Source organism: Bubalus bubalis, chromosome 12 (genome assembly GCF_019923935.1).
Source record: "Bubalus bubalis isolate 160015118507 breed Murrah chromosome 12, NDDB_SH_1, whole genome shotgun sequence".
NCBI classification, from domain to species: Eukaryota; Metazoa; Chordata; class Mammalia; order Artiodactyla; family Bovidae; genus Bubalus; species Bubalus bubalis.
This window is the reverse complement of record NC_059168.1, coordinates 71,326,675-71,350,745: the sequence shown is the minus strand read 5'-3', so window position 1 is coordinate 71,350,745 and position 24,071 is coordinate 71,326,675. Positions and strand designations below refer to the sequence as shown.

Below are 24,071 nucleotides of genomic sequence, written 5' to 3'. Positions count from 1 at the left end.
TGTATCATTTCTGTTTAGATTGCTTATATAAACAATATCGTGATATTTCTGTGACTTAACTTCAGTCAGTATGACAGTCTCTAAGTCTACCCATGTTGCTGCAAATGGCATTGTTTCCTTCTTTTTAATAATATTCCACTGCATATATATGCTGCACCTTCTTTATCCATTCCTCTGTCAGTGGACATTTAGGTTGCTTCCATGTCTTGGCTGTTTTAAACAGTGCTGCAATGAACACTGGGGTGCATGGACCCTTTTGGATGCTTTTCTCCAGATGTGTGCCCGGGAGTGGGATTGCAGGATCATATGGTGCTTCTCTTTTTCGTTTCTTGAGGAACCTGTATACTGTTTTCCATAGTGGCTCCACCAGTTTACATTCCCACCAACAGTGCAGGAGGGTCCCCTTCTCTCCACACCCTTTCCAGCCTTTACTGTTTGTGGAGTTTTTGATGATAGCTGTTCTGACTGTGTGAGGTCATATCTCGTTGTAGTTTTGATTTGAAATTTCTCTGATAATTAGTGATGTTGAACATTGTTTCATGTGCCTCTTGGCTATCTGTATGTCTTCTTTGGAGAAGTGTCTGTTTACGTCTTCTGCCCATTGTTTGATTGGGTTGTTTGTTTTGATGGTATTAAGCCACATAAAAATGGGTAAATTTTGAGGGAAAAAGGTGGGGAATTCACATCGATGATCTATTATTATTAATTATATATGTATATATATTAAATTTGTTTTTGAATTATGTACTTATTTTCATCTCTGGGTGAGGTTGGAGTTGAGGTCATCTTTCAAGAAGCAGAAGCTCTGGAGAGGGCCTGGCTGCCTGATGGAGAGAACTGAAGATAGCTGACCTGCTGTCAGCTCTGGCCTTTGACAGGTATCTGGTGAGGAAAGACAGAAGCTTGGTGTATATTCATTATGGTGTGCTTTCCTCAAGTGTATACTGTCGGTGTGAAGTACTTGGAACCCTCAGAAGTACAGGAGACCCTCCCCAGAAGGCTGCCTTGGACCTCCGTGGCTGTGTGGGAGTTCTGAACCTCAGCATGGCTCTTCAGGATTAACAATAACACACAGCTGCCTGTGGTTTTGGGGAATGAAAAGGATCCTACCTTTGCCTGGGGACATTGTTTTTAAGTAGCAACTTTCTTGAGAGAAAAGGGGAACACACCTCCAGTTTTAGTTAAGGACCTTCAGAGGGCTTTTGTCCACACTGAAGACTCAGCACGTGTTATGAATTGAGTGTTGGCATTGCTTTCATAAAAGAATTGTTTTCTGTATCCATCCAGCAGTCTGGCCGCCAGCCACATGCAAGTCAGTTTATTTCTGCGAAGAATTACATGCTCCCTGTCTAAGTGGACTCTTAAGAGTCTGGGAATCTGCAAGTTTTAGACAGCTTTCCATTTAGTAAAATATTTAATTCATAGTTGGAATTACTGTTGTAAGGAGAAAGATGCTATAGCCTCATTGAAATACTATTACTGGATAAAAGAGTGCTACTTTCGTGACAAAGTAACCATGATGTATCAACCCTTTGCTTCATGTATTATGGTCAGGATAGAATTTGCCCCTGTGCTGTAAAAGATTCTTCTGTTTCCCTTGGTCTCTGTTAGGTGCTTTTAGATTTCACTATTTCTTATCCCAGCTCCCCGCCTCCCCCCAACTGTATTGGAGTGACCCTGGCACTTCTGAGATGTTGTGACTTGTTTTTGTATACCTCTCCAACCCTTCCCTGAAAATGGCAGGACATGTAAATAACTTGATCTTACAGGTCCTGCTTGATCTGTTTCTTTCTGACTTGTGAAATTTTCCTGTCTGGAGCTTGACTGTCTCTGTCCTTTGTTATTATCAGTTTGAATTTAAATTAAACAGAAAATCTGTCGTGATACCATTGCTTAAAACTGTTCATTTTCTGTTGCTTTATTTTTCAGTTTTCTTTTTTTTTAGGGGGTATTTTGTTTGAATGTTGGCTAGAGCTTTAACTGTTCTTACTTTGGTAGTGGTTTTATTTTTATGAATTTTATCATTCCTTGCTTTCTGCAAAGCATTTTCTTTTATCTACTTTTGAAGAATTTTATTTAGTTTGTTCATCTTTATTGTTCAGCATTCTAAATTTTCATTCATTTGGATAGATTTCCCCCCTACTTTAGCTTCTGTGGATTACATGACTTGCTTTTGTTCATTGTTAGACTTGTTTGACTCTTGTCGTGTGTGAACTCAAAGGATCCTTCACTATTTATTTATTTATTTATTTTTAGCATCTTTTTTGGTCCAGCTGCTGGGCATTTCAGAGTTATTTGACAGTGAGAAGTATTATTCTGTTTTTTTTGTTTTCATTAATTCCACAGGCTAGTCCTTGGTTTTCACAGGGTTTCTGAAAGTTTATGAGTGGGCTTTTGCACCTTCTTCCAAGCCCTGTTTTGTGGGAGCTGAAGCACAGGGCCCGGACTGAGATTGTTCTTTGTGTGCTCGTTTGATTCTGCCACTGGTGCTCTGGTTTATGCCAGTGGGTGCAGTCAGCAGAAGACACATTGCTAAACAGTGAACTCATAACTGAAAGAAAGATTGGTGTGGTTTTTTCCTCCCCATCTAGCATTCTGTGGTTATTTCTCCTGATTTTTTGGCAAGTGTTATTTGCCTTTGTCAAGCTGTGGCCACATCAGCCTTAAATTTCTGCTTTGTATAATCCAGCTAGGAATTAGAAAGAAGTATTTGCAATTGTATAGCATTCCATATTTTTTGAAGTATTTATACTTAAATGATCTCACTCTAATTGCCCGACAGCTCTCAGAGGGCCAGTGACTTTGCTTCTTCACATACAAGAGCGGACTTACAGAGTCTAAGTGACAAGGTCACATAATTGGGAAGTCAGGGACCCAAATCCAAGACTTCTGAGTACAAGCCTGATGCTTTTCCTGCGGTTAACATGCTGGGAAAGAATTACTGTCTTTATTACCATACACTCATAATTGGCTTTTCAAGTAGACTCAGATAAAGGCAAGTCGGCGTGGTGAGAAAGTCATGCAGGAAATAAGGACAAGCAGTGGCATTGGTGAATAGGAAGTAAACACAGCATCGAACACTCATGCCTTCTGCCATACCTCAGCTGGTAAAGGTGTGGTGGTCAGTTTGACTAATAACCTGATTGGGAAACTAACTGACATGCTTCCACTTTTGTGTGGATCTTTCTTGGACACTTGAAGAGTAATAGCTCATGGCTGGATGTATTTGTTTTGTTTGTTTCTGAAGGCAGAAATCACAAGCAGAAGTTGCTGAAAACAGAATGAGAAGTTAATCAGGTTTGTGAGAGATAAAGGCTAAGTGTCACCCCCGAGATGCAGAGAATAGTCCAAAACGCTGATTTTACTGTGTGTGTGTCTTTAAGCCTGTGATCTTCAGTTATCTTATAGACCTTGACCTAGCAACATAGCTTTATCATTCAAATCTATTATCTGGCCTAATACATCTTTCATTGTCTTAATTATATCTTTGTGATATAATAAAATCTGTTGTTTAATTTGCAGTCAGATCATAAATTAAACAACAATTTTAATCAACTTTTCAAAATCACTTGGATGGTTTCTCTTTAATGTGGAAAAGATGAGGGAAGAAAATTTAAAGGTCAAGATAGCTTAAAAGTCAAGATAATAAAATGGATCAGTTATGTAGAGCCAAACTCTTTGGGTATTTTTGAATGAAAGAATTGGCTTTTCATTTAAAAATGTAGTTAACGTTTATTTAGAAATGAAATTATCAAAAGATTTTGACCTTAGCATAAGCTTTAAATATCAAATACTCAGTTTTATTTTATGAAACAAAAGGAATCTTAAAGGAGTTAGATATGATCAAAAGCAAATTTAATTAAAATAGAATATTCTACCCTCAACCTATTAGTCTTTCTGTAATTCCTCTTATGAGACACATTGTATTGTTAAAACTTATGTCATCCTAATAATTAATTGAAGTAAAAGAATTTTATTTTTAGAGCTGTAGACTCTTTGATGTCAGGTAATCCACTACCAGTTGTAGCAGTTTCTTTGGTAAATGGAGATATGGCTACTGTCATCAATGGGAATCTTATCATTCATAACACAGCACTGCAGAGTGCTCTTCAAAAAATATTTTTTGTCCCAGAGACAAAACAACTTTATTTCCTCATCTGTATGACAGTTTCATGGTACTAAAAGGAATGCTTAGTGGAATTCTTGTTTGAATTAATTAGCCAAACCAAGATTCTTTTTATAGTGGTGATCTTTTTTTGAAAATGGAATTGCTGGAATTACTAGAATTACCAAATAATTATTAGGGTTGAGAAATTGTGGGTAATAAGCAGACTACAGATGAGGAAAATCATGGACCCAGTATTTAAAGAAAAAAGAGAGATATATTCTTAAAATGACAGATTAATTTTTATGTTGATGCTGGTTAAGCTTCAATAACTGATTATTTATTTATTTTTGAGCTGATTGTTAAGCAAATGGTTTGAGAGCATTTAAAACATGTTATATTTTTAGTAGCCAGCATAGGTTTCCTTATAAACAAGTTATGCCAAAGTAACTTATTTCTTATTTTTGGTACATCAGCTGACCTAGGAAATAATTTTAGCAAAAGTCTGACCATATCTCTGTGATGTTCTTCTGGATATATATATTAATAAACCAAAAAAATGGTTAAGTAAATTTTCAGTAATATGTACAATCACTGAAAAGTCTCTAAATGAAATACTCTAGGGTTGTATTTTTGACTATGTTTTAAGATTTTTATGAATGATACGGGCTTACGTGTTCAACTTGTGGGAGAACACAAGTTTAAAGAGGCTAATACAATCTCATTACCAGGCAGTATTCAGATTTCCCTGAGTCGATATATACACACAGACACACACATACATATGTAAACAAAATGTATTTGTGTGTTCACAGTTTGTTTGGATAGTGAGAGTGTATGCATTGCAATGATAGGCTGGTGTGTTATTTACAGTCGTCTCATCTCCCATCCTTCCTTCTTTCTCGTTTTTCCTTTTTCTCTTCATGGTCTTTTATGTCCTGTTCTCTTTCCTCCTCTTCCTCCTTCTTCAGTTTTCTTTCTCTCTTTCTTTTTCAGTCTATTTGTGAAGAAACTGGGGCATTTTGTCCTACAGAGTTTTCCCCCATCTGAATTTTGATGATTTCAGCCACGTGATTTAGCATGTTCCTTTGCTGATGTGTATCCTGTATGAATTGGTTATCAAAATGAGTAGTTTCCTTTGCATTTTTCAAAGATAACTTGATTGTTTTAGTGTTTCATTGTTAACTCATGGTTAACTGGTTATTGGAGTTTCCCAGATGGCACAGTGGTAATCTGCCTGCCAATACATGAGACACAGGTTTGATCCCTGGGTCGGAAAGATCCCCTGGAGGAGGAAATGGCAAACTATTCCATGTTTCTGCCTGGGAAATCCCATGGACAGAGGAGCCTGGCAGGCTGCTGTCTGTGGGGTTGCAAAGAGTCGGACACAACTGAGCACACGGGCCTGACTGACTTAATTGGTTATTAATGTGTTTAGCCCATTACATTTATTGTTGTTGATACTTGAAGCGACCCCTCTTTGGCCAGTGAGAGCCTCTCCGTGATGTTCCTGAGTCTTTTCAGTATGACCCCAAAAGCTTTGATAGCTTTCTTGCTTGCTGGCGTGACCAGATGTTCCAGGCTCATCTTGTACTTTTTTTGCCCTGGGCCCCCAGCTAGCCTTTTCACTCTTCCTCTTCTTCCAGGGAACAACTGGGAAAGGAGTTTTTTTGTAGGAAATTGTTGTACTTTGCAAAGTTGTGTGTCTGTCTCTAGTGAGTTGCTGAGCCAGATTCTCTCAGGTCTCAACCTACACTTTGGTTTGTTAAGTTGGTAGAGGTAGCTTTAATAGTGTGAACCATTCTCCTCTGTTTGAAGTAGCTTGGTTTGTTTGTTTAGCCGTCTGTTCCATTTTTTTGCCTTTTGGGTACAGGGATTCTACATTCCTTTTCTGGCTGTGGATTAGAAGTGGAAGGACTGAAGCCCAGTCTCATGACACTAAACTGTAGGGGCTCAGACAGAGCCCTGAGCAAAAAACCGTCAGCGATGTGGTAATGAAAACGCCCACCCAGTCATGGTTAAACATTTCATTTTTCCAGGAGGAACGTACCTTTCTTCTCTGAACAGCCACATGTTCTGCCTTAAGTTTGGATACTTAGAACAGCGGAGCCTGAGACAAGGATTTGGGTACAAATAGTTTATTTGGAAGGTGATCCCTGGAAACATAGTGAGGGAGTAGGGAAGAGAGACAAAGGAGGCAGAAAAGCCAAAAAAGGGTGTATAAATGAGTGGGTTATTGCTGTGGGCAAATGGGGTTAAACCATACTTCCAGTCTTCCAACTGTAAAACTCTTCCATATTGTCCCAAGGAAGGGCAAGGAATGTTTATATATCCATTCTCATCCTTTAGTCTTAGTGTCATTCACTTTCACTTTTTGTAGCCTTTGTTTTTTGTTTTGTTTTTTGGCCAGGCTCTCTTTTAGGCCAGAGAATGCCCTTAGGGAAATAGGTGAGGTTACTTAATCTGGGTGGGATTGGGGGCAGGAGGAAAAGGGGACCACAGAGGATGAGATGGCTGGATGCCATCACCGACTCGATGGACGTGAGTCTGAGTGAATTCCTGGAGATGGTGATGGACAGGGAGGCCTGGCGTGCTGCGATTCATGGGGTCACAAAGAGTCGGACACAACTGAGCGACTGAACTGAACTGAACTGAAGCTGGGTGGCTATTAGTTTATAGTGTGTGTGTGTGTGTGTATGTGTGTGTGTGTGTAGGGGGTGTGTAGCAGGATTAAGAGGTGAGGTAGGGGAATGGGAGTGGGGTCTGGGGCGGGGAGGTTGGTTTGCTCCCCAGTGACCATTTGGCAGTATCTGGAGATAATTTTGATGGTCACAGCCAAAGGTAGAGGAGAGTACCACGGGCTGGTATTTAGTGGGTAGAGGCCAGGGATATTGCTAAACATCCCTCTCATAGGGTTGCCCTGTGCAGCAAAGTATGGAGCCCCAGATGTCAATGGGACTGAGGTTAAGAAGCTCAGGTGGAATCCAGAGCTGCAGTGAGTGCTGCGGTGGGGGGACCAGGGGGTGTGTTGGGAGCACTGGAGGTGTCTGCTACATTTCTCTACATGTGCTTTGGGTTTCCTGCGACTCTGCTTTTTGCTCATGATGCTCCCTTCATAAATTCATTTTTAAATCTTTTTCACTCTTTAATTTTTTGGTATAAATTCTGTTGTTATTTCACTTTTTATAAGAGAATATATTAATGTATTTTGTAAATTTTTTTTTTCTTTTAGAGCCATTTTTGTTATCTAACACACAGCTCAAGTGCCACTTCTCTGATGAAGCCATCTCTTACATTCCTTACTAATTCCTCCATTTTCAGAATTTCCGTGGCATGTTATTTGTCTGTTTACTGTGACACTGATCTGTTTTAACCTTATACCATTTTTTTCTGTCAAATTTTTATTTTTAAAAATAACATCTATAAAAATTTGAAAGAACTGTATGATGAACATCTGTAAACTCTTTGTCAGTTGTCAACATTTTACCATATTTATTTCTCTCTTTACTCACACACATGTGCAGATGTATGAAGTTATAGATTTTATTTATATCTATATGTCTTCATTTTTTGTAGAATCATATTAAAGTGAGTTGCAGACATTTTGATACTTCACATGTAGTACTTCAGTATCTCTAATGAAAAGGACATTTTTCTTCTACAGAATCTCATGCCATTATCATACTCAAGAAATTTAGCATTGATGCAATGATATTATCTAATATGTGGCTCATATTTATATTTTCAGTTGTATGGTGATGTCCTTTTAGCTTTTTTCTGCTGATCTATGGTCCAGGGAAGAATCATCACTGTTCTTACTGCTCATCTCTCTTTTATTTTCTTTAATCTTGAAGAGTTCTCTAACCTTTTTTTGTTATTGTTGTCATTGTTGTTGTTTTCTTTTTTCATTCATGATATCTATGGTTTTGAAGACTCTAGGCTGGTTGTTTCATTGACTATCCCACAATTTGGTTTGTCTGATTATTTTTCTTCATGATTCCATTTAGCTTAAACATGTTTGTCAAACTTTCTAAACCAGTGACATTATGTCCTCAGTGCGGTCTTCATAAGGTCCATGTTGCCTGTTCCATTGTTGGTGTTGCTGAGCTTGACCATTTGGTTAAGTTAAGGTAGCATCTGCCAGGTTTCTCTGTTATAAAGATAGCCTTTTTTCTATTGTAATTTATTAGTAACCTGTGGGGGTGATGTTTGAGACTATCCTGTTCCTCAACAAGATTTTGTAAAATGGTTTTAGTATCCATTGGCTAATCCTATACTGAATCAATAATTTATCAGTGTTTATAGTTTTTCAGAGAAGACAATGGCACCCCACTCCAGTACTCTTGCCTAGAAAATCCCATGGATGGAGGAGCCTGGAAGGCTGCAGTCCATGGGGTTGCTAAGAGTCAGGCACAACAGAGCGACTTCACTTTCACTTTTCACTTTCATGCATTGGAGAAAGATGGCAACCCACTCCAGTGTTCTTGCCTGGAGAATCCCAGGGACGGGGGAGCCTGGTGGGCTGCCGTCTATGGGGTCGCACAGAGTCGGACACGACTGAAGCGACTTAGCAGCAGCAGTAGCAGCATAGTTATTTTCTTTTTTTTTGCGGGGGGGCGCGGTGTTAGTTCTAAAAGGTCTTGTAGGTCTTCATAGAACCATTCAACTTCTTCAGCATTACTGGTTGGGGCATAGACTTGGATTACTGTGATATTGAATGGTTTGCCTTGGAAACGAACAGCGATCATTCTGTCGTTTTTGAGATTGCATCCAAGTACTGCATTTCGGACTCTTTTGTTGACCATGATGGCTACTCCATTGCTTCTAAGGGATTCCTGCTCACAGTAGTAGATATAATGGTCATCTGAGTTAAATTCACCCATTCCAGTCCATTTTAGTTCACTGATTCCTAGAATTGCCAACATCCGCTGGATCATGGAAAAAGCAAGAGAGTTCTAGAAAAACATCTTTTTCTGCTTTATTGACTATGCCAAAGCCTTTGACTGTGTGGATCACAATAAACTGTGGAAAATTCTGAAAGAGATGGGAATACCAGACCACCTGACCTGCCTCCTGAGAAACTTACATGCAGGTCAGGAAGCAACAGTTAGAACTGGACATGGAACAACACACTGGTTCCAAATAGGAAAAGGAGTACATCAAGGCTGTATATTGTCACCCTGCTTATTTAACTTCTATGCAGAGTACATCATGAGAAACGCTGGGCTGGATGAAGCATAAGCTGGAATCGAGATTGCCAGGAGAAATATCAGTAACCTCAGATATGCAGATGACACCACCCTTATGGCAGAAAATGAAGAGGAACTCAAAAGCCTCTTGATGAAAGTGAAAGAGGAGAGTGAAAAAGTTGGCTTAAAGCTCAACATTCAGAAAACGAAGATCATGGCATCTGGTCCCATCACTTCATGGGAAATAGATGGGAAAACAGTGGAAACAGTGGCTGACTTTATTTTTTTGGGCTCCAAAATCACTGCAGATGGTGACTGCAGCCATGAAATTAAAAGACACTTACTCCTTGGAAGGAAAGTTATGACCAACCTAGATAGCATATTCAAAAGCAGAGACATTACTTTGTCAACAAAGGTCCATCTAGTCAAGGCTATGGTTTTTCCAGTGGTCATGTATGGATGCAAGAGTTGGACTGTGAAAAAAGCTGAGCGCCAAAGAATTGATGCTTTTGAACTGTGGTGTTGGAGAAGACTCTTGAGAGTCCCTTGGACTGCAAGGAGATCCAACCAGTCCATTCGAAGGAGATCAGCCCTGGGATTTCTTTGGAAGGAGTGATGCTAAAGCTGAAACTCCAGTACTTTGGCCACCTCATTCGAAGAGTTGACTCATTGGAAAAGACTCTGATGCTGGGAGGGATTGGGGGCGGGAGGAAAAGGGGACAACAGAGGATGAGATGGCTGGATGGCATCACTGACTCGATGGACGTGAGTCTGAGTGAACTCCGGGAGTTGGTGATGGACAGGGAGGTGTGGCGTGCTGGGATTCATGGGGTTGCAAAGAGTCGGACATGACTGAGCGACTGAATTGAACTGAACTGATAGTTATTTTCATATCTCCTAGATTGCAAGCTTTATTGAAATAGAATTTCTTGGTTCTTTTTCTGTTACTGACATGACTCAGAGTACTGTATATGGTTAATATTTTTTGAGATATTGAGTGAATTAATAAGATTATCTCTCTAGAAAATGAGAAAAAAATTATTCTTTCATTCTGCCAGTTCAAGCTAAATCTTTACAGTATGTAACTACTTCAGTGGTTACATACTTTTTTTGTTAAGCTTCTTCAAGTATAGAATAATCAGTTACTCTTTTGTTTGTTATTGCTTCACATTTCAAGATTTTTTCTATAGTGTCTTCCAAATGACAGTGTTTCTTATTCTGTAAGTGCAAAGTTACTTACTCTTTACTTTTAAACTAACCTTTTTATTCACCCAAACATGATATTTAGTTCACAGAAAGTGAAATGCAAATACATAGCAGTTTAGAGGCTATACCTAAATTAATTAACATCAGTTTTTCACTATTTCATGACAGTCATCATTACTGACTGTTTAAAAATTATATTTGATTCCTAACTACTTTTAAAAACTATAAAAGAATCATAGAAAGGTTGAGAAAGCTTACTTTCTTTGTATGGTGTCAGATACATTATAGTCATTAAAAAAGATTTGGTAATAAATTGTATTAATGAAACATTTTGTGAATATGCATTAGAAAATTATTACGACTAAAATTGTCTGCAGTAGAATATTTATTACTCAATAAGTAATGCTAATTCACAGCGTTTGGCTTAAGATATTATTTTATGTGCTGAAATAAGAACACAGAAATTCGAGGGTGAAGGTTCATTTAAAACATATTATAGCATCTGAAGATGGGACATTATACTACTAATTAGCCTAAGTTTCTAAGAATCAGCAACATAGCAAATTCCCTTTGATAACTTAAGAATTATGTAGCTTAGGGTTAATTTCCTGAGAACTGTCTCTTATTGTACAGCAACCACTGAAACAACCGGCATATTTTATCTGAAGAAGAGAAAACTAAAAGAAGAGGTCATTTGCAGATAGATGATTTAGGGACTGCCGTGTAGAATAATGCTTAGGTTAGGATTTCCATGAATAGGTAAAAGTGATATACAGGCATATATATTCTTCCTATATAAGAAGGTACTTTATCCATCAACTAATAACTGTCCAGCAACAGAATATGCTGCTTATGAAGTTGTAAGCACATTTTACCCGGAAGTGGCCGTGGAAGGTTGGGTGACCTCTCCTTACTTTCCTTTCATTTCCTTTGTTCTCTTCTTTCCTTTTATTTGTTCCTCTAGCTCTCTGCTGCTCAGTGTGGTCACTGCTAGCCACATATGGCTGTGGAGTACTTGAAATATGAATAATCTGAATTTGAGGTGTGATGTAAATATGACACATCAGATTCTGAAATCTTAATACTAAAAATAATATAAAAATCTCACTAATTACCTTTATATTGATTATGCATTAAAATGATACTATTTTGTATCTGTTGGCTAAATAAATATGTTAAAATTAATTGAGTTTAATTATTTTATGATTATTTATAAAATATTTATTTCTTAAGATTATCAATTACAGATAAGAAGATGTAAATGTATTCCACCCTATCTCTCTCAGTGGTTGCAATTAAAAACCCTAGAATACCTAAAGAATGTAAATAGCAACTACTTGAGGACTCAGAAAAATAAATAATAGATACTAAGAAGAGAGATATGAGCTTAAAGAATGGCCCATATAGAGGTAAGAGGTTAATTTCCTGCCCCCCTTCCCCATCTTTCTTCCTTTCCCTGGATCCTGGAACCATGTGGGTGTGGACAGAAGAAGCTTCAAGGAAAACCCTTTCTCTTGGCTCAGAAGATCAAAAGGATTGAGTGGGGGTTAGGATGGAGCTGTTTTTAAACTGCTGGCCCTAATCGGGTAATGAAACCGGACTCCTGCAGCAGCTTCCATAACTCTTTTCTTTTGTTCTTTCATCTTTAGGTGGACATAGACATAAGAAGTGCACTTGGGGAGGCTATAATTCCTACTTGCTGCCATAACACCAGGCAGATGCACCCCTAGGAGCCAGAGAGTATAGAGAGAAATTGTGAAGCGGAGGGAGCTGGAGAAAAAGCATCCTTTAGTTTGTGTGTGGAATCTCAGACTTATCCTCGGGCTGCCCGTGTGTGGAACTGGACAGAACCAGTAGGGCAAAGTCTTTGAGAACTGGACTGTAGTGTAGCCTCTTGCCCAGGTCCTAAACTGGTTTCTGGGTAATAAACACTTGGGGAAAACCAGGATAGCATGAAAAGGCTTTGAAAACTATACTGACATTTGAACCAAGCCCACAGAATGTAGTTCTGCACTTCTAGTCTGAACCTAACTTTTTATCAACTCATTTGACAACTTAAATGAACAAATTCCTCAAAAGACTTAAATGATTGAAATTCACTCAGGAAGAAGTAGGTAGTCTGAAAAATCTGATATCTGTTAAAACAATTGAATTCATAGTTTATAAAAGAAATATTTCAAAAGTAAAACTCGAGCTCCAGATTGTCTCAGGAGAATCCTACCAAACATTTAAGGAAGAAATAGCACCAGTTCTACACAGTCTCTTTCAGAAATTGAAGTGGACACAGAATTTACCAACTGAGTCTATAAGACCACATTTTCCTGATAGCAAAACCAGTCAGAGAAAGTACAGGAAAAACAAAGCATACTATAAACCAGTATCCATCATTTAAAGAGAGAAACCACTCTTCAAAAAATTACCAGCACATTGAATCTGTTCTGTTTTGTTCAGTCGTCAGTCATGTCCGACTCCATGTTGCGACCCCATGGACTGCAGCACACCAGGCTTCTCTGTTCCTCACCATCTCCCAGAGCTTGCTCAAACTCATGTCCATTGAGTCAGTGATCTAGTGGGGAAAAAATGTATCACTACCAGGTGGGTTTTATCCTAGAAATAGATAACAGGTTCAACATTTAAAAATCAATGTTACTTCCATTGTTTACAGACTAATATAAGCTATATGATCATACCAATAGATGCAGAAAAAACATTGAACAAAATTAAAAATCTCTTAATGATAAACCTAAAAATATTATGATGGGCTGTAAACTAGAGAGCTAAATCTGACAAGTTGGAAGTGGAATAGGGGTAAATTTAAAATCCTGAAATGGCTTCTGAAATTCAGGTGTCCAAATTAAGACCAAGTCTTAGCATTAGTGTATATGTAAAAGTTTGGGGGCTTTTTTAGTTGACAGGAAGTATAACATGAGTTAACATTGATACGGCTGCCAAAAAAGCTACTTCAATATGCTATGATATTTGTTGGTACAAGTTTAGGGTCTAAAATGAAGGCATGGATTTTTATTTGTTTATTTATTTATTTTTTTACTTGATCTGTGTTCTTTAGAGCATACCTGAAATCTTGTGTTTGGTTCTGGGTATTACCCTCAAAGAGGACTGTAGACAAACTGGTACACATGCAGAGAAGAGAGAGGAAATGGTAATAAAGGAAACGGAGACCAAGTCATAAGAAAAGTAGTGGAAGAAGCTGGGATATTTAGCCTGGTTACTAGATGACTTTTGGTAGGGTTGAAAGAGAGGTCATAAGAACTGCCTGTGAATAATTGAAGGGCTATGATATTAAAGTGAAACTATACTTGTTCCATAAATTCCTAAGAACCAGTGGATGAAGTTTTCAGAGAAAGAGAGATAAAATTTTCAGAGAAAGGTAGGTTAAATTTCAGTGTAAGGAAACATTATATCAGGAGTTAGAACTAACTCTTGAAAAAGAGTTACCTCTCCAAAATCTTTGGTAAAACTATTGCCTAAACCTACCTTTCCAATGAAAATTTCCTTCAACCTGGCATTTCCACAAGACTCTTGTCTGACCCTTATTTCCTATAGTTGAGAGTTTCAGTAAATAATCATTTTATGTAGCCACTGAAAGAGTATTTCTTCCATCACTAGTGGGCTTCCCTGTACACCAGTCATTTGCCATTTGAATTGTTTCTTTGAAACTGTGTTTTCCTGTCAGTTATTTCAGCTTTAAGGTAGACGAAGTAGCACGATACTATTCATTGATGAAAATAAGGAAGGAGCTTGGGGACAAGCTGCATTCCTTCTATAACGGGAGCAGGACAAGTGACCCACTCTGCAGCTCTGGTGACTGGGCTTCCTGAGATGGTGCTCATATGTTCCAAAGAGTGTCAGCTACCAAGACACAAGAATGTAGACAAAAACTTTCTTGCTCCTATTGTGCTTTTTATGAAGAATTACAGACATATTTTCAAAGAGAAGAATTTCTGCCCCATTGGTCCTACGGTTGTAGTGCGTGAATTTTCAGGGAATCATGAAAATTAAGACTTACAACAGCCCCATTTTGTTGTTAGGTATTTGTTATACTTCTAGCCATTCTAGGAGTTTTGTTTCTTTACTTACTTTTTTTTTAAACTTCACCTTATATCGCCTCTGATTCTATTTTTATTTCTTTGTTCTCTTGCCTGCTCTTCCTTTTTATGAAAAGTTGGAGCAAGCAGTATCCAAGGGTTCTGTCCTCTGAGTTCCTATCATCTTGTCCAGGGTGAAATAAAGGAAACATGATGTTATTGCTCTTCTCCGTGATTTGTGTTGGTCTTTTCTCCACCATCTCTGCCTTGAGGTCAGGGACTGTGTTTTCTACTTCCTGTATCTCTCCCCAGGTGTCCAATATGTGCATCTGTGCATGGTGGGTTTTTAATAAATGTTCTTGACTGATTTACTGACTGTTCTTCCTAGCAAGGAAACAATGCTGCATTTTATTCCAAAGAGGCTATACAGTATTAAGGTAAAGTATTTTAGGAGTTCTTTGAGGTTGAAGGTAAAGAGTTTGAGAAATTCTGAAATGTTTAAGAGTGTGAGATTCTGGAAGACATTTAAATTTATTTTTTGTTTTGAAAATTACTTGTATTTTGCTCTGTGTAGTATGGTAATGTCTCTGCCTCTAAAAGGATTGTTACAGTTGAGGATATAATCATTGGTATACATTGTTTCCTTGAAAAATTTTTTTTGTATATTTAAATAATTTTGGCAGCTTAAAAATTTTTTTTAGATTAAAAAAATTAACACCCCCCCCCCCCCCGGTACTCTCCTTTAAAAAACCCATTGGGAGACTTCTTGAAAAATAAAGATCTTTGTAAGTATTCATCTTATAAAAAGATTATTTGCTTTTAAAAAGGACTCATTGCAGAGTTTTTTTTTTTAATGGAGAACTCTACAATTGAATTTTCAAGATGATTTTATTTATAAAAAGTAATTTACTCATAACCATTGAGTAAACACCTTCTAATTTATTTGTGTTTAAGTTCAGATTAAAGTGAGGTGAATTTTTGCATCAGAGTAAAAAACAACAACAATGGCTTTATTGAGATAATTCACATACCATGCAATTCACTCTTCGAAGTGTATAGTTCAGTGGTTTTTAATACATTCATGAAGTTGTGCAATCATCAACACTAGTTCCAGAACATTTTCATCTCTACAGAAAGAAACTTTGAACTCATTGCCTGCTGCTGCTGCTAAGTTGCTTCAGTCGTGTCCGACTCTGTGCGACCGCATAGCCGGCAGCCCACCAGGCTCCCCTGTCCCTGGGATTCTCCAGGCAAGAATACTGGAGTGGGTCGCCATTTCCTTCTCCAGTGCATGAAAGTGAAAAGTGAAAGTGAAGTCGCTCAGTCGTGTCCGACTCTTAGCGACCCCATGGACTGCAGCCCACCAGGCTTCTCCGTCCATGGGTTTTCCAGGCAAGAGTACCAGAGTGGGTTGCCAGTGCCTTCTCCAGAACTCATTAGCAGTAACTCCCTATTCTGTCCTTTTTAGGCCCCTGGCAACCATGGATCTACTTTCTGTCTCTATGGATTTATATATTCTGGACATTTCATAGAAGGGGAATAATACAGTAATCATATAATATATGGTCTTCGGTGTCCAGCTGTTTTCACTTAGCATAAAGTTTTCAGGGTTTATCCATATTGTAGCATGTATCAGTATCTTTTTTTAAACTTGAATAATATTCTGTTATATGTATATACCATATTTTGTTTATCCATTTATCAGATGAACATTGGATTGTTTCTGCTTTTTGGCTATTGTGAATGCATTCATGTGCAAGTTTTTGTGTGGACATATATTTTCATTTTTCTTGGGTATATACCCAGGAGGAGTCATGACCTAACTCTAGCATTTTGAGGACTTGCCAAACTATTTTCCAAAGTGATGGCACCATTTTATATTCTCACCATCATCAAATGAAGGTTCTGATTTCTCCACAACCTCACCAACACTTATTATATTCTCTCTCTCATTTTTTTAATTTAGTCTCATCCTTATGAGTATCAAATTATGAAAAACTCTTTTTACTCCATTGAGTTGTCCTGGCACCCTTGCCAAAAATCAGTTGACTATAAACAGAAGATTTATTTTCAGACTCTGAGTTCTATTCCATTGATCTGTATGTCTGTATTTATGTTGTTGCCACACTGTCTTAATTACTGTGGCTTTGTAATCAGTTTTGAAATTGGGATGTGTGAGTGTTTCAACTTTGCTCTTTTTCAGGATTACTTTCTGTTCATACAGAATCCCTTACATTTCCATATGATTTTTAGGAGTGGTTTTTCAGTTTTCTGCCCAAAGAGAAAAAAGCCAGCAGGATTGTTTGAAATCCGTACCTTAATTTAGGTAGTATTGCTATCTCAACAATATTGTCTTCTGATCAGTGTACAAGAGATGTTCATCTCCCTTATATGTAGGCTTTCTTAAAGTCTTTCAACAATGTTTTGTAGTTTTCAGAGTACACATCTTCACACTTCTTTTGTTAAGTTTATTCCTAAGTATTTTATTCTTCTTGATATAGTTGTAAATGGAATTATATTCTTAACTTCATGTTTGGATTGTTTGTTGGTAGTGTATAGAAAAGCAATTGATTTTATACATCCGTCTTGTATTCTTGGAACCTTGCAAAACTTGTTTATTAGTTCTCATTGTGTGTATGCATGTGTGAATTCCTTAGGCTTTTCTCTATGCAAGATCATGTCATCTGTGGATAGAGATAAGTTTGCTTTTTCTTTCCAATATAGATGCCACTCATTTCTTTTTCTTGCCTAATTGCCCTGCCTAGAACCTCCAGTACAGTGTTGAATAGAATTGGCAAGAGTAGATATCCTTGGATCAGATTCATAGTATTTAGTGGTTTGGAAATATGTATTACTGACAATGCTCCTTTGAGAATTTGAAAATCCAACTTTGTGTCCTCCTGTAGTAACAAAATTTCTTCTATTGGAGTTTAGCATGCTATTTATTTTTTGAGCATCAAGGCACAATAGATTCTAGCATGGCCTTCCCCAAAACTTCAGTGCCTCTGTTTTATTAACTTATGAGTATAGTTGAGTAAGAATGAATAATTAGAACGTTCATATTGTCTTTGACTCTTAGTCTTAGCTTGGGCTAATGCTTTATAGTTAGCGCATTTGAAGGAGGTTTATAATTTGTAATAGATACTGTTAAAAACCAGAGATGGTGATAGTGGTAGGGTGAAGGAAAGGTAGTGCTTTTATTACTTTTGATAATTTAACTCTACACCCAACTTCTGATGAGTGTAACTCTTCTGTACTTTATTCCTTACTGTAGATTTTGTCAGTACTTAGATATCCAATTCAGAGAATAGGATTTCTTTCATATATTGAACATTTCTTGAATATATTCTCTATGTATTGTATTTTGCCCTGTCAAACACATGAAGTCAGTATAAGAGCATGCTTATTCTCTGACTGCGTGTGAGATATGTAGGAAGATCAAGTGTATGTACTTACTTTGTACCACTGTGGATTTGTGCTTCAGTGTATGTGTTCTGTCCCTCTTACTAAATGTGAGCTCCCTGAGGTTAACCATCCTTGTATTGAAAGGCTGTATATCATAAAGCCTCACATATACCATGTGTTTATTATGAATTTTTAAATGAATGGAGCCACTCAAGCATAAGCCTCCAGTTAAGTATTCTCACTCAATGGCATGACCAATCAGTATTGTTGAATTTCACAAATAACAAGGATCAGTGTATCCTGGATTTATCAGGGAAGGCTTCATACAAGAGAAGGTAATTAAAGGGGCTCACACAGGATGAATAAGAACTGAGCAAAAAAAAAAGAACTGAGCAAAGAGAAAGAGCATTTCAACTAGGTGTCATAGTTTGGAGTTCAGTGAGTAGATTGTGTTGATTGGAATAGAAATTTAGTATTGGCTTTTAGATATCTAAAGAAAAGGGTAGATAAATAAGGAACATTGTGTTTTGGAGGCCTTAAATTCCAGTTTGAAAAGTTTGCTCTTACTCTGTTAGAGAACCATTTGAAATTTTTGGAGGCACAGCAGTACTTTAAGATTTGCTTTATGATAGTATGTGTTATGGGCTGGAGGTATTGGGAGAGCACTTAGGAGGGTATGGTAATAATTCTTCTAGTCTGTTGCTTTTTTAAGAACAGAGTTCTTCATTTGCTTTTTCATGCTCAGCATAGTGCCTAGATGAGAGTTCAAATATTTGTTCTTTGGATGCACACATATATGGACTAAGTCATCTCAGCCTGGGTTGAGCAGTTAGCAGTAGGAAATAGCATATAAGAAACACTTTGGGGGAAGCATTGAGATGATTTGTTTTCTAAGAGTATAAGGATGTGGGTCAGGTCAAAGATGACATTGAAGTTTCAGCCTGGGTGATTAAGGAGTAGCGGTGCCATCCTTAGAAACAGGGAAGTCAGTTAGGGGAAGAGAGGAGTGAGAAAGTGATAGTCGTGGGCATGTTTTTAGACATGGTTGAGTTTGAAGTTGAAATCCAGAGTACACAGGGTTAGTTAGGCTCAAATGAAAACTGAAGTCTGAATGTTTAAATTTAGACGTCACTACGAAGTATTATTGTTTGAGTAGTAAAAATGTTTGGACTGATATAACGCTATGTGTGTACAGGGGTGCAGAGGTTGTGTGCATGTATACAAACAGATACAGTCTTACACACTAGAACCCAATATGTGATTTAGAGTGTGGATATGCTAATCTGTTAGTGGAATGATAAAGACTGATTCTTTGTGTGAGCAGAGGGGAAAGAAAAGGAAGTTAAAGAAGGAGAAAGGGGAGGAACAAAGAGGTAGAACTTATAGCACAGATTTGGCAAGGAATTTTTGTCTTATGCTTGAATATAATACTAGTAATAACAGTAGTGGTACTCCTGTATGACTTGTTGAGTGCTTGCAGTATGCCAGACATCTGGCTGGACATGCTATCTTTTTTACCCTCATAACAAATCTGTGGTGTCAGTACTATTATATCTCCTTTTTAACTGATGAGGAATCTGAATACTGAAGAAGTTAAAACTTGCCCAAATGACTTGAACTAATAAACAATTAGGAAATCTTATGAATATAAATCTGACTTTTTGGATTCTGAGCCAAAGGTTCTTTCCATTATACCAAAGGTTTGTATGTTTAATTTCTTCAAGGCCAGGACTTTATCTTTAGAAAATCAGCCCTTGATAAAGGCTTATTAATTAGCAGGCAGTGATTGGACAGTCATGTTTGCTATTAACAAAATCTGCATGTACTGTGGATGTAGTTGTTTCTACTTTTCTACCTGGGTATTTATATTTATGTGCTTCCCAGGTGGCACTAGTGATAAAGAACCTGCCTGGAGTTCAATGCAGGAGACAGAAGCAGGTTTGATCCCAGGGTTGGGAAGATCCCCCTGGAGGAGGGCATGCCAACCCTCTCCAGTATAGTGTATTAGGAGGTAGCACTTTTGACTGCTTGTTGTGAATGTTAATTTAAAAGAAGGTATCAATTCTTTTTGTTTCTGAATGAAAGTGCTTTTCAGTATTTTTGTTAAACTACTATAAACTTGTTTTAGAAGTTTTTCTGATGCACTGCTCCGATCATTCATACATTTGCAAGGAGATAAGAACTGACATTTTCTGTATTACAGGGGATATAATTTTCAATGCCCAGTACCCAGAGCTGCCTCCCGATTTTATCTTTGGAGAAGATGCTGAGTTCCTGCCAGACCCCTCGGCTCTGCATGTGAGTACTACAGGCGTGTTCTGTGTTCAGATGATCTTTATTTGTTGAAAGGAAAATAAAGTTGCCTGTTGACAATTCTTTAACAGATACATTTGCTGAACACATAGATTTTTTTCCACCCCTTTTTTTCCCTCTGTCCTGTGAAATAAGTACAACTCCTTTTGTGCCAAAATTGTTTAAATAAGAGGTTTTTTTTTTTTTTCCTTCATTGCAGCTTTACTTGCAGACTATTTTGAATTAAATAAAGTCTCTAGCCTTTTGGTTAAAATATTGTTGCTTCAGCTTAAGGAGACATGTTGAAAACATTTTCTTTGTTTTAACTTAATATTTCATGCCTGCAATCAATTTTCTAATGTTTACTAACACTTCATCACAGGACTTGTTAGGAGAGTGTTTCTTGGCTTTTCAAGAGGCCTTTTTTTGTATAGAAGTGAAAGTGGCAAATTTGGACTTGTATGCGCATTATCTGTCTTATTATCAGAAGGGTAAAGACCAGATTAAGTGTTCTTTATAAAGCAAGACCAAAAACTGTGTAATTGAAGTAAACTATTTCTGGATTTAAAGCAGAGAAAGGGGTGGTAGAATTGATAGTTGTCAGAGCACATGCGGTTTGTATAAAAAGTGTGTTTTTCATGGCTGGTGGAGAAAAACATATGCCGTTTTGTTTAAAAGGTCTGACCAGACAAAATGTCTCTTTCTTTCCTTTCCCAAGTTTTGGTTTTGCTATGATGCTTGTACCATAAGAAGTTCTATTGTTGTTGAAAAACTTTGTTCTTAGTTGTGTTTTTTTGAAAATTTTTTGCTGCATTGAAGTTTTGTAATTAAAAGTTTGAGAATTTGCTTTGAAATCTTGCCCTCTGTCCCTTTTTTAAAAAGGGAAGTATTAAACAGGAAGTATTAACCCAAACCTAAAGAATTATCTTAAATTTTGGAACACAACTGTATAAATACAGTTGACAAGAGTAGAATGGATTTGTTACAAAATTTTTAATATTTACACATAAACTGTTACTTTAGGTGATTTTTTTTTTAATTGTAGTTTATCTGTTCAATGTTATGTGGCAGCCTGGATGGGAGAGAAGTTTGGGGGAGAATGGATACATGTTATGCATGGCTGAGTCCCTTTGCTGCCCACCCGAAGCAACCATCACATTGTTAATCAGCTATACTCCAATATAAAATAAAAAATTTAAGAAAAAGAGAGAAAAGAAATGCCAAAAAAAATTTAATTGAAGCTTTGTAAAAAGAATTTCAAGTTTGGACCCTTTAAATGCTTCCCTGATAGCTCAGTTGGTAAAGAATCCGCCTGCAATGCAGCAGACCCTGGTTCGATTCCTGGGTCGGGAAGAGAATCCGCCTGCAATGTAGTAGACCCTGGTTCGATTCCTGGGTTGGGAAGATCTATTAGAGAAGGGATAGGCTACCCACTCCAGTATTCTTGGGCTTCCCTTGTAGCTCAGCTGGTAAAGAATCCACTTGCGATGTGGGAGACCTGGGTTTGATCCCTGGGTTGGGAAGATGCCCTGGAGAAGGGAACAGTTACCCACTCCAGTACTCTGGCCTGGAGAAATCCATTGTCTGTATAGTCCATGGGGTCACAAAGAGTCAGACAAGATAGCGATTTTCACTTCCCTTTAAATGCTTTGTATTACAAATTCACCCCATGTTGAAGCTGAAGGCCTTACCTGAAGAAAATAAGGCAGAAGTACCCCTATAGATCTCTCCTGTATTAAACCTGCCCAGTGGAAGTAGCATATGCTAAATGCCAAAGTTATATAACAGGCTAAGTGCTCCAGAAGTTTAAGGATACTTGTCAGAAAAGGCTTTGTTGTGGAGATGAGATTTGTATCAATGTTTGCAGAATGGAGTAAAAGTGTGGGCAGTATAGTGGAAAGTGTTTCAAGTGAAGGGAATGACATAAACAAATGATAGGTATAATATATTATAGAATAAGGTGCTTGACAGCTTTGCTGAAGAGTAAGTTAATATAAGGAAGGGCTAGAAAAGGCTAGAAATATAAAGTAGGGTGAGATTGTTGAATCCGTTGAATTCTAGGTTAAGCGTCACTGAAGGAAATGAAACATGGAGAATTGTCTAATAGTAAGTAGTGTGGTTAATATACTAGATTAGAAGAAATTGAGGAAGAGAATTGAGAACTGTTGTATAGATCTAGGTGGAGGTGGGAAAGGGGCTTTAAGCTAAGATGATGCAAGAGGAAACAGATGTAAGCGATAAATACATGTATACAATTTATTTTTTTGGAATTGCCTTTAAAATTTGCAAGGCACATCTTCACTATTGGCAAGGATTGTGAGTGTATTAGACTTTATGTTTCTATTTATTTATTTATATACTTATTTATTTGTTTTGATTAGAGTGTGGACTTTAAAAGCTGTAAAGGGCTTTAAGTTTTATCTTATTCCACTTTTCGGTTTTAGTATTCAGGAAATTGACCTAGATTTATATTGTTGCGTTGGAGTTTATATTATAACTTCACTTATCTGATGTTTAGTTTTAAGTGGAGTTACCATTAAACATTTTTGGGAAATTAGCTGCAGAAGAACAGCCCAAAAAATCAAAGCACTGTGTCTAAAAGAAAGATCCCAAATCTAGGGGAACACCTGTCTCTAGCTATAGTTAATCTCAGCCCTCAAGCAGTCTACCCAGTGCTTCTTCACAGACTAGTGAGTGAGCTGGGAAAGCCTAGAGAATCAACTGGATACCACCTTCCCTAGTTGGGTGACGTCTACACAGCTCTGGAGGGAACCCTGTATCTTTCCAAACAGTACTTTGAAGTAGCTTATAGGATACACAGAGGGTTAATAAAAATATATGAGGTGGTTATATATATTTAAATATTTTCTTTGGAAAAATGTCTATTCAAATCCTTTGTCCATTTTTAAGTTGGGTTATTTGTCTTTTTATTGCACTTTTCACCATTTCATAAATTTGGGGCTATGTGAAGTCAAGTGGGCCTTAGGAAGCATCACTATGAACAAAGCTAGTGGAGGTGATGGAATTCCAGTTGAGCTATTTCAAATCCTGAAAGACGACGCTGTGAAGGTGCTGCACTCAATATGCCAGCAAATTTGGACAACTCAGCAGTGGCCACAGGACTGGAAAAGGTCAGTTTTCATTCCAGTCCCAAAGAAAGGCAATGCCAAAGAATGCTCAAACTACTGCACAATTACACTCATCTCACACACTAATAAAGTAATGCTTAAAATTCTCCAAGCCAGGCTTCAGCAATACGTGAACCATGAATGTCCTGATGTTCAAGCTGGATTTAGAAAAGGCAGAGGAACCAGAGATCAAATTGCCAACATCCACTGGATCATGGAAAAAGCAAGAGAGTTCCAGAAAAACATCTATTTCTGCTTTATTGACTATGCCAAAGCCTTTGACTGTGTGGATCACAATAAACTGTGGAAAATTCTGAAAGAGATGGGAATACCAGACAACCTGACCTGCCTCTTGAGAAACCTGTATGCAGGTCAGGAAGCAACAGTTAGAACTGGACATGGAACAACAGACTGGTTCCAAATAGGAAAAGGAGTACGTCAAGGCTGTATATTGTCACCCTGCTTATTTAACTTCTATGCAGAGTACATCATGAGAAATGCTGGGCTGGATAAAGCACAAGCTGGATTCAAGATTGCTGGGAGAAATATTAGTAACCTCAGATATGCAGATGACACCATCCTTAGGCAGAAAGTGAAGAAGAACTTAAGAGCCTCTTGATGAAAGTGAAAGAGAAGAGTGAAAAAGTTGGCTTAAAGCTCAAAATTCAGATCACTAAGATCATGGCATCCAGTTCCATCA

At 37.7% G+C, this 24,071-nt stretch overlaps 1 protein-coding gene across 13 annotated transcripts in view; it reads left to right on the top strand.

The window, feature by feature from the left end:
- Positions 1–24,071, top strand: part of BABAM2 (BRISC and BRCA1 A complex member 2) — a 474,973-nt gene that overhangs the window by 118,955 nt on the left and 331,947 nt on the right. For all 13 annotated transcript variants that reach the window (XM_044926125.2, XM_044926130.2, XM_044926119.2 and 10 more), the window contains one exon: positions 20,155–20,249. In XM_044926125.2, coding sequence (XP_044782060.1) covers positions 20,155–20,249 — 95 coding nt within the window. The remainder of the gene's footprint in view (positions 1–20,154; positions 20,250–24,071) is intronic.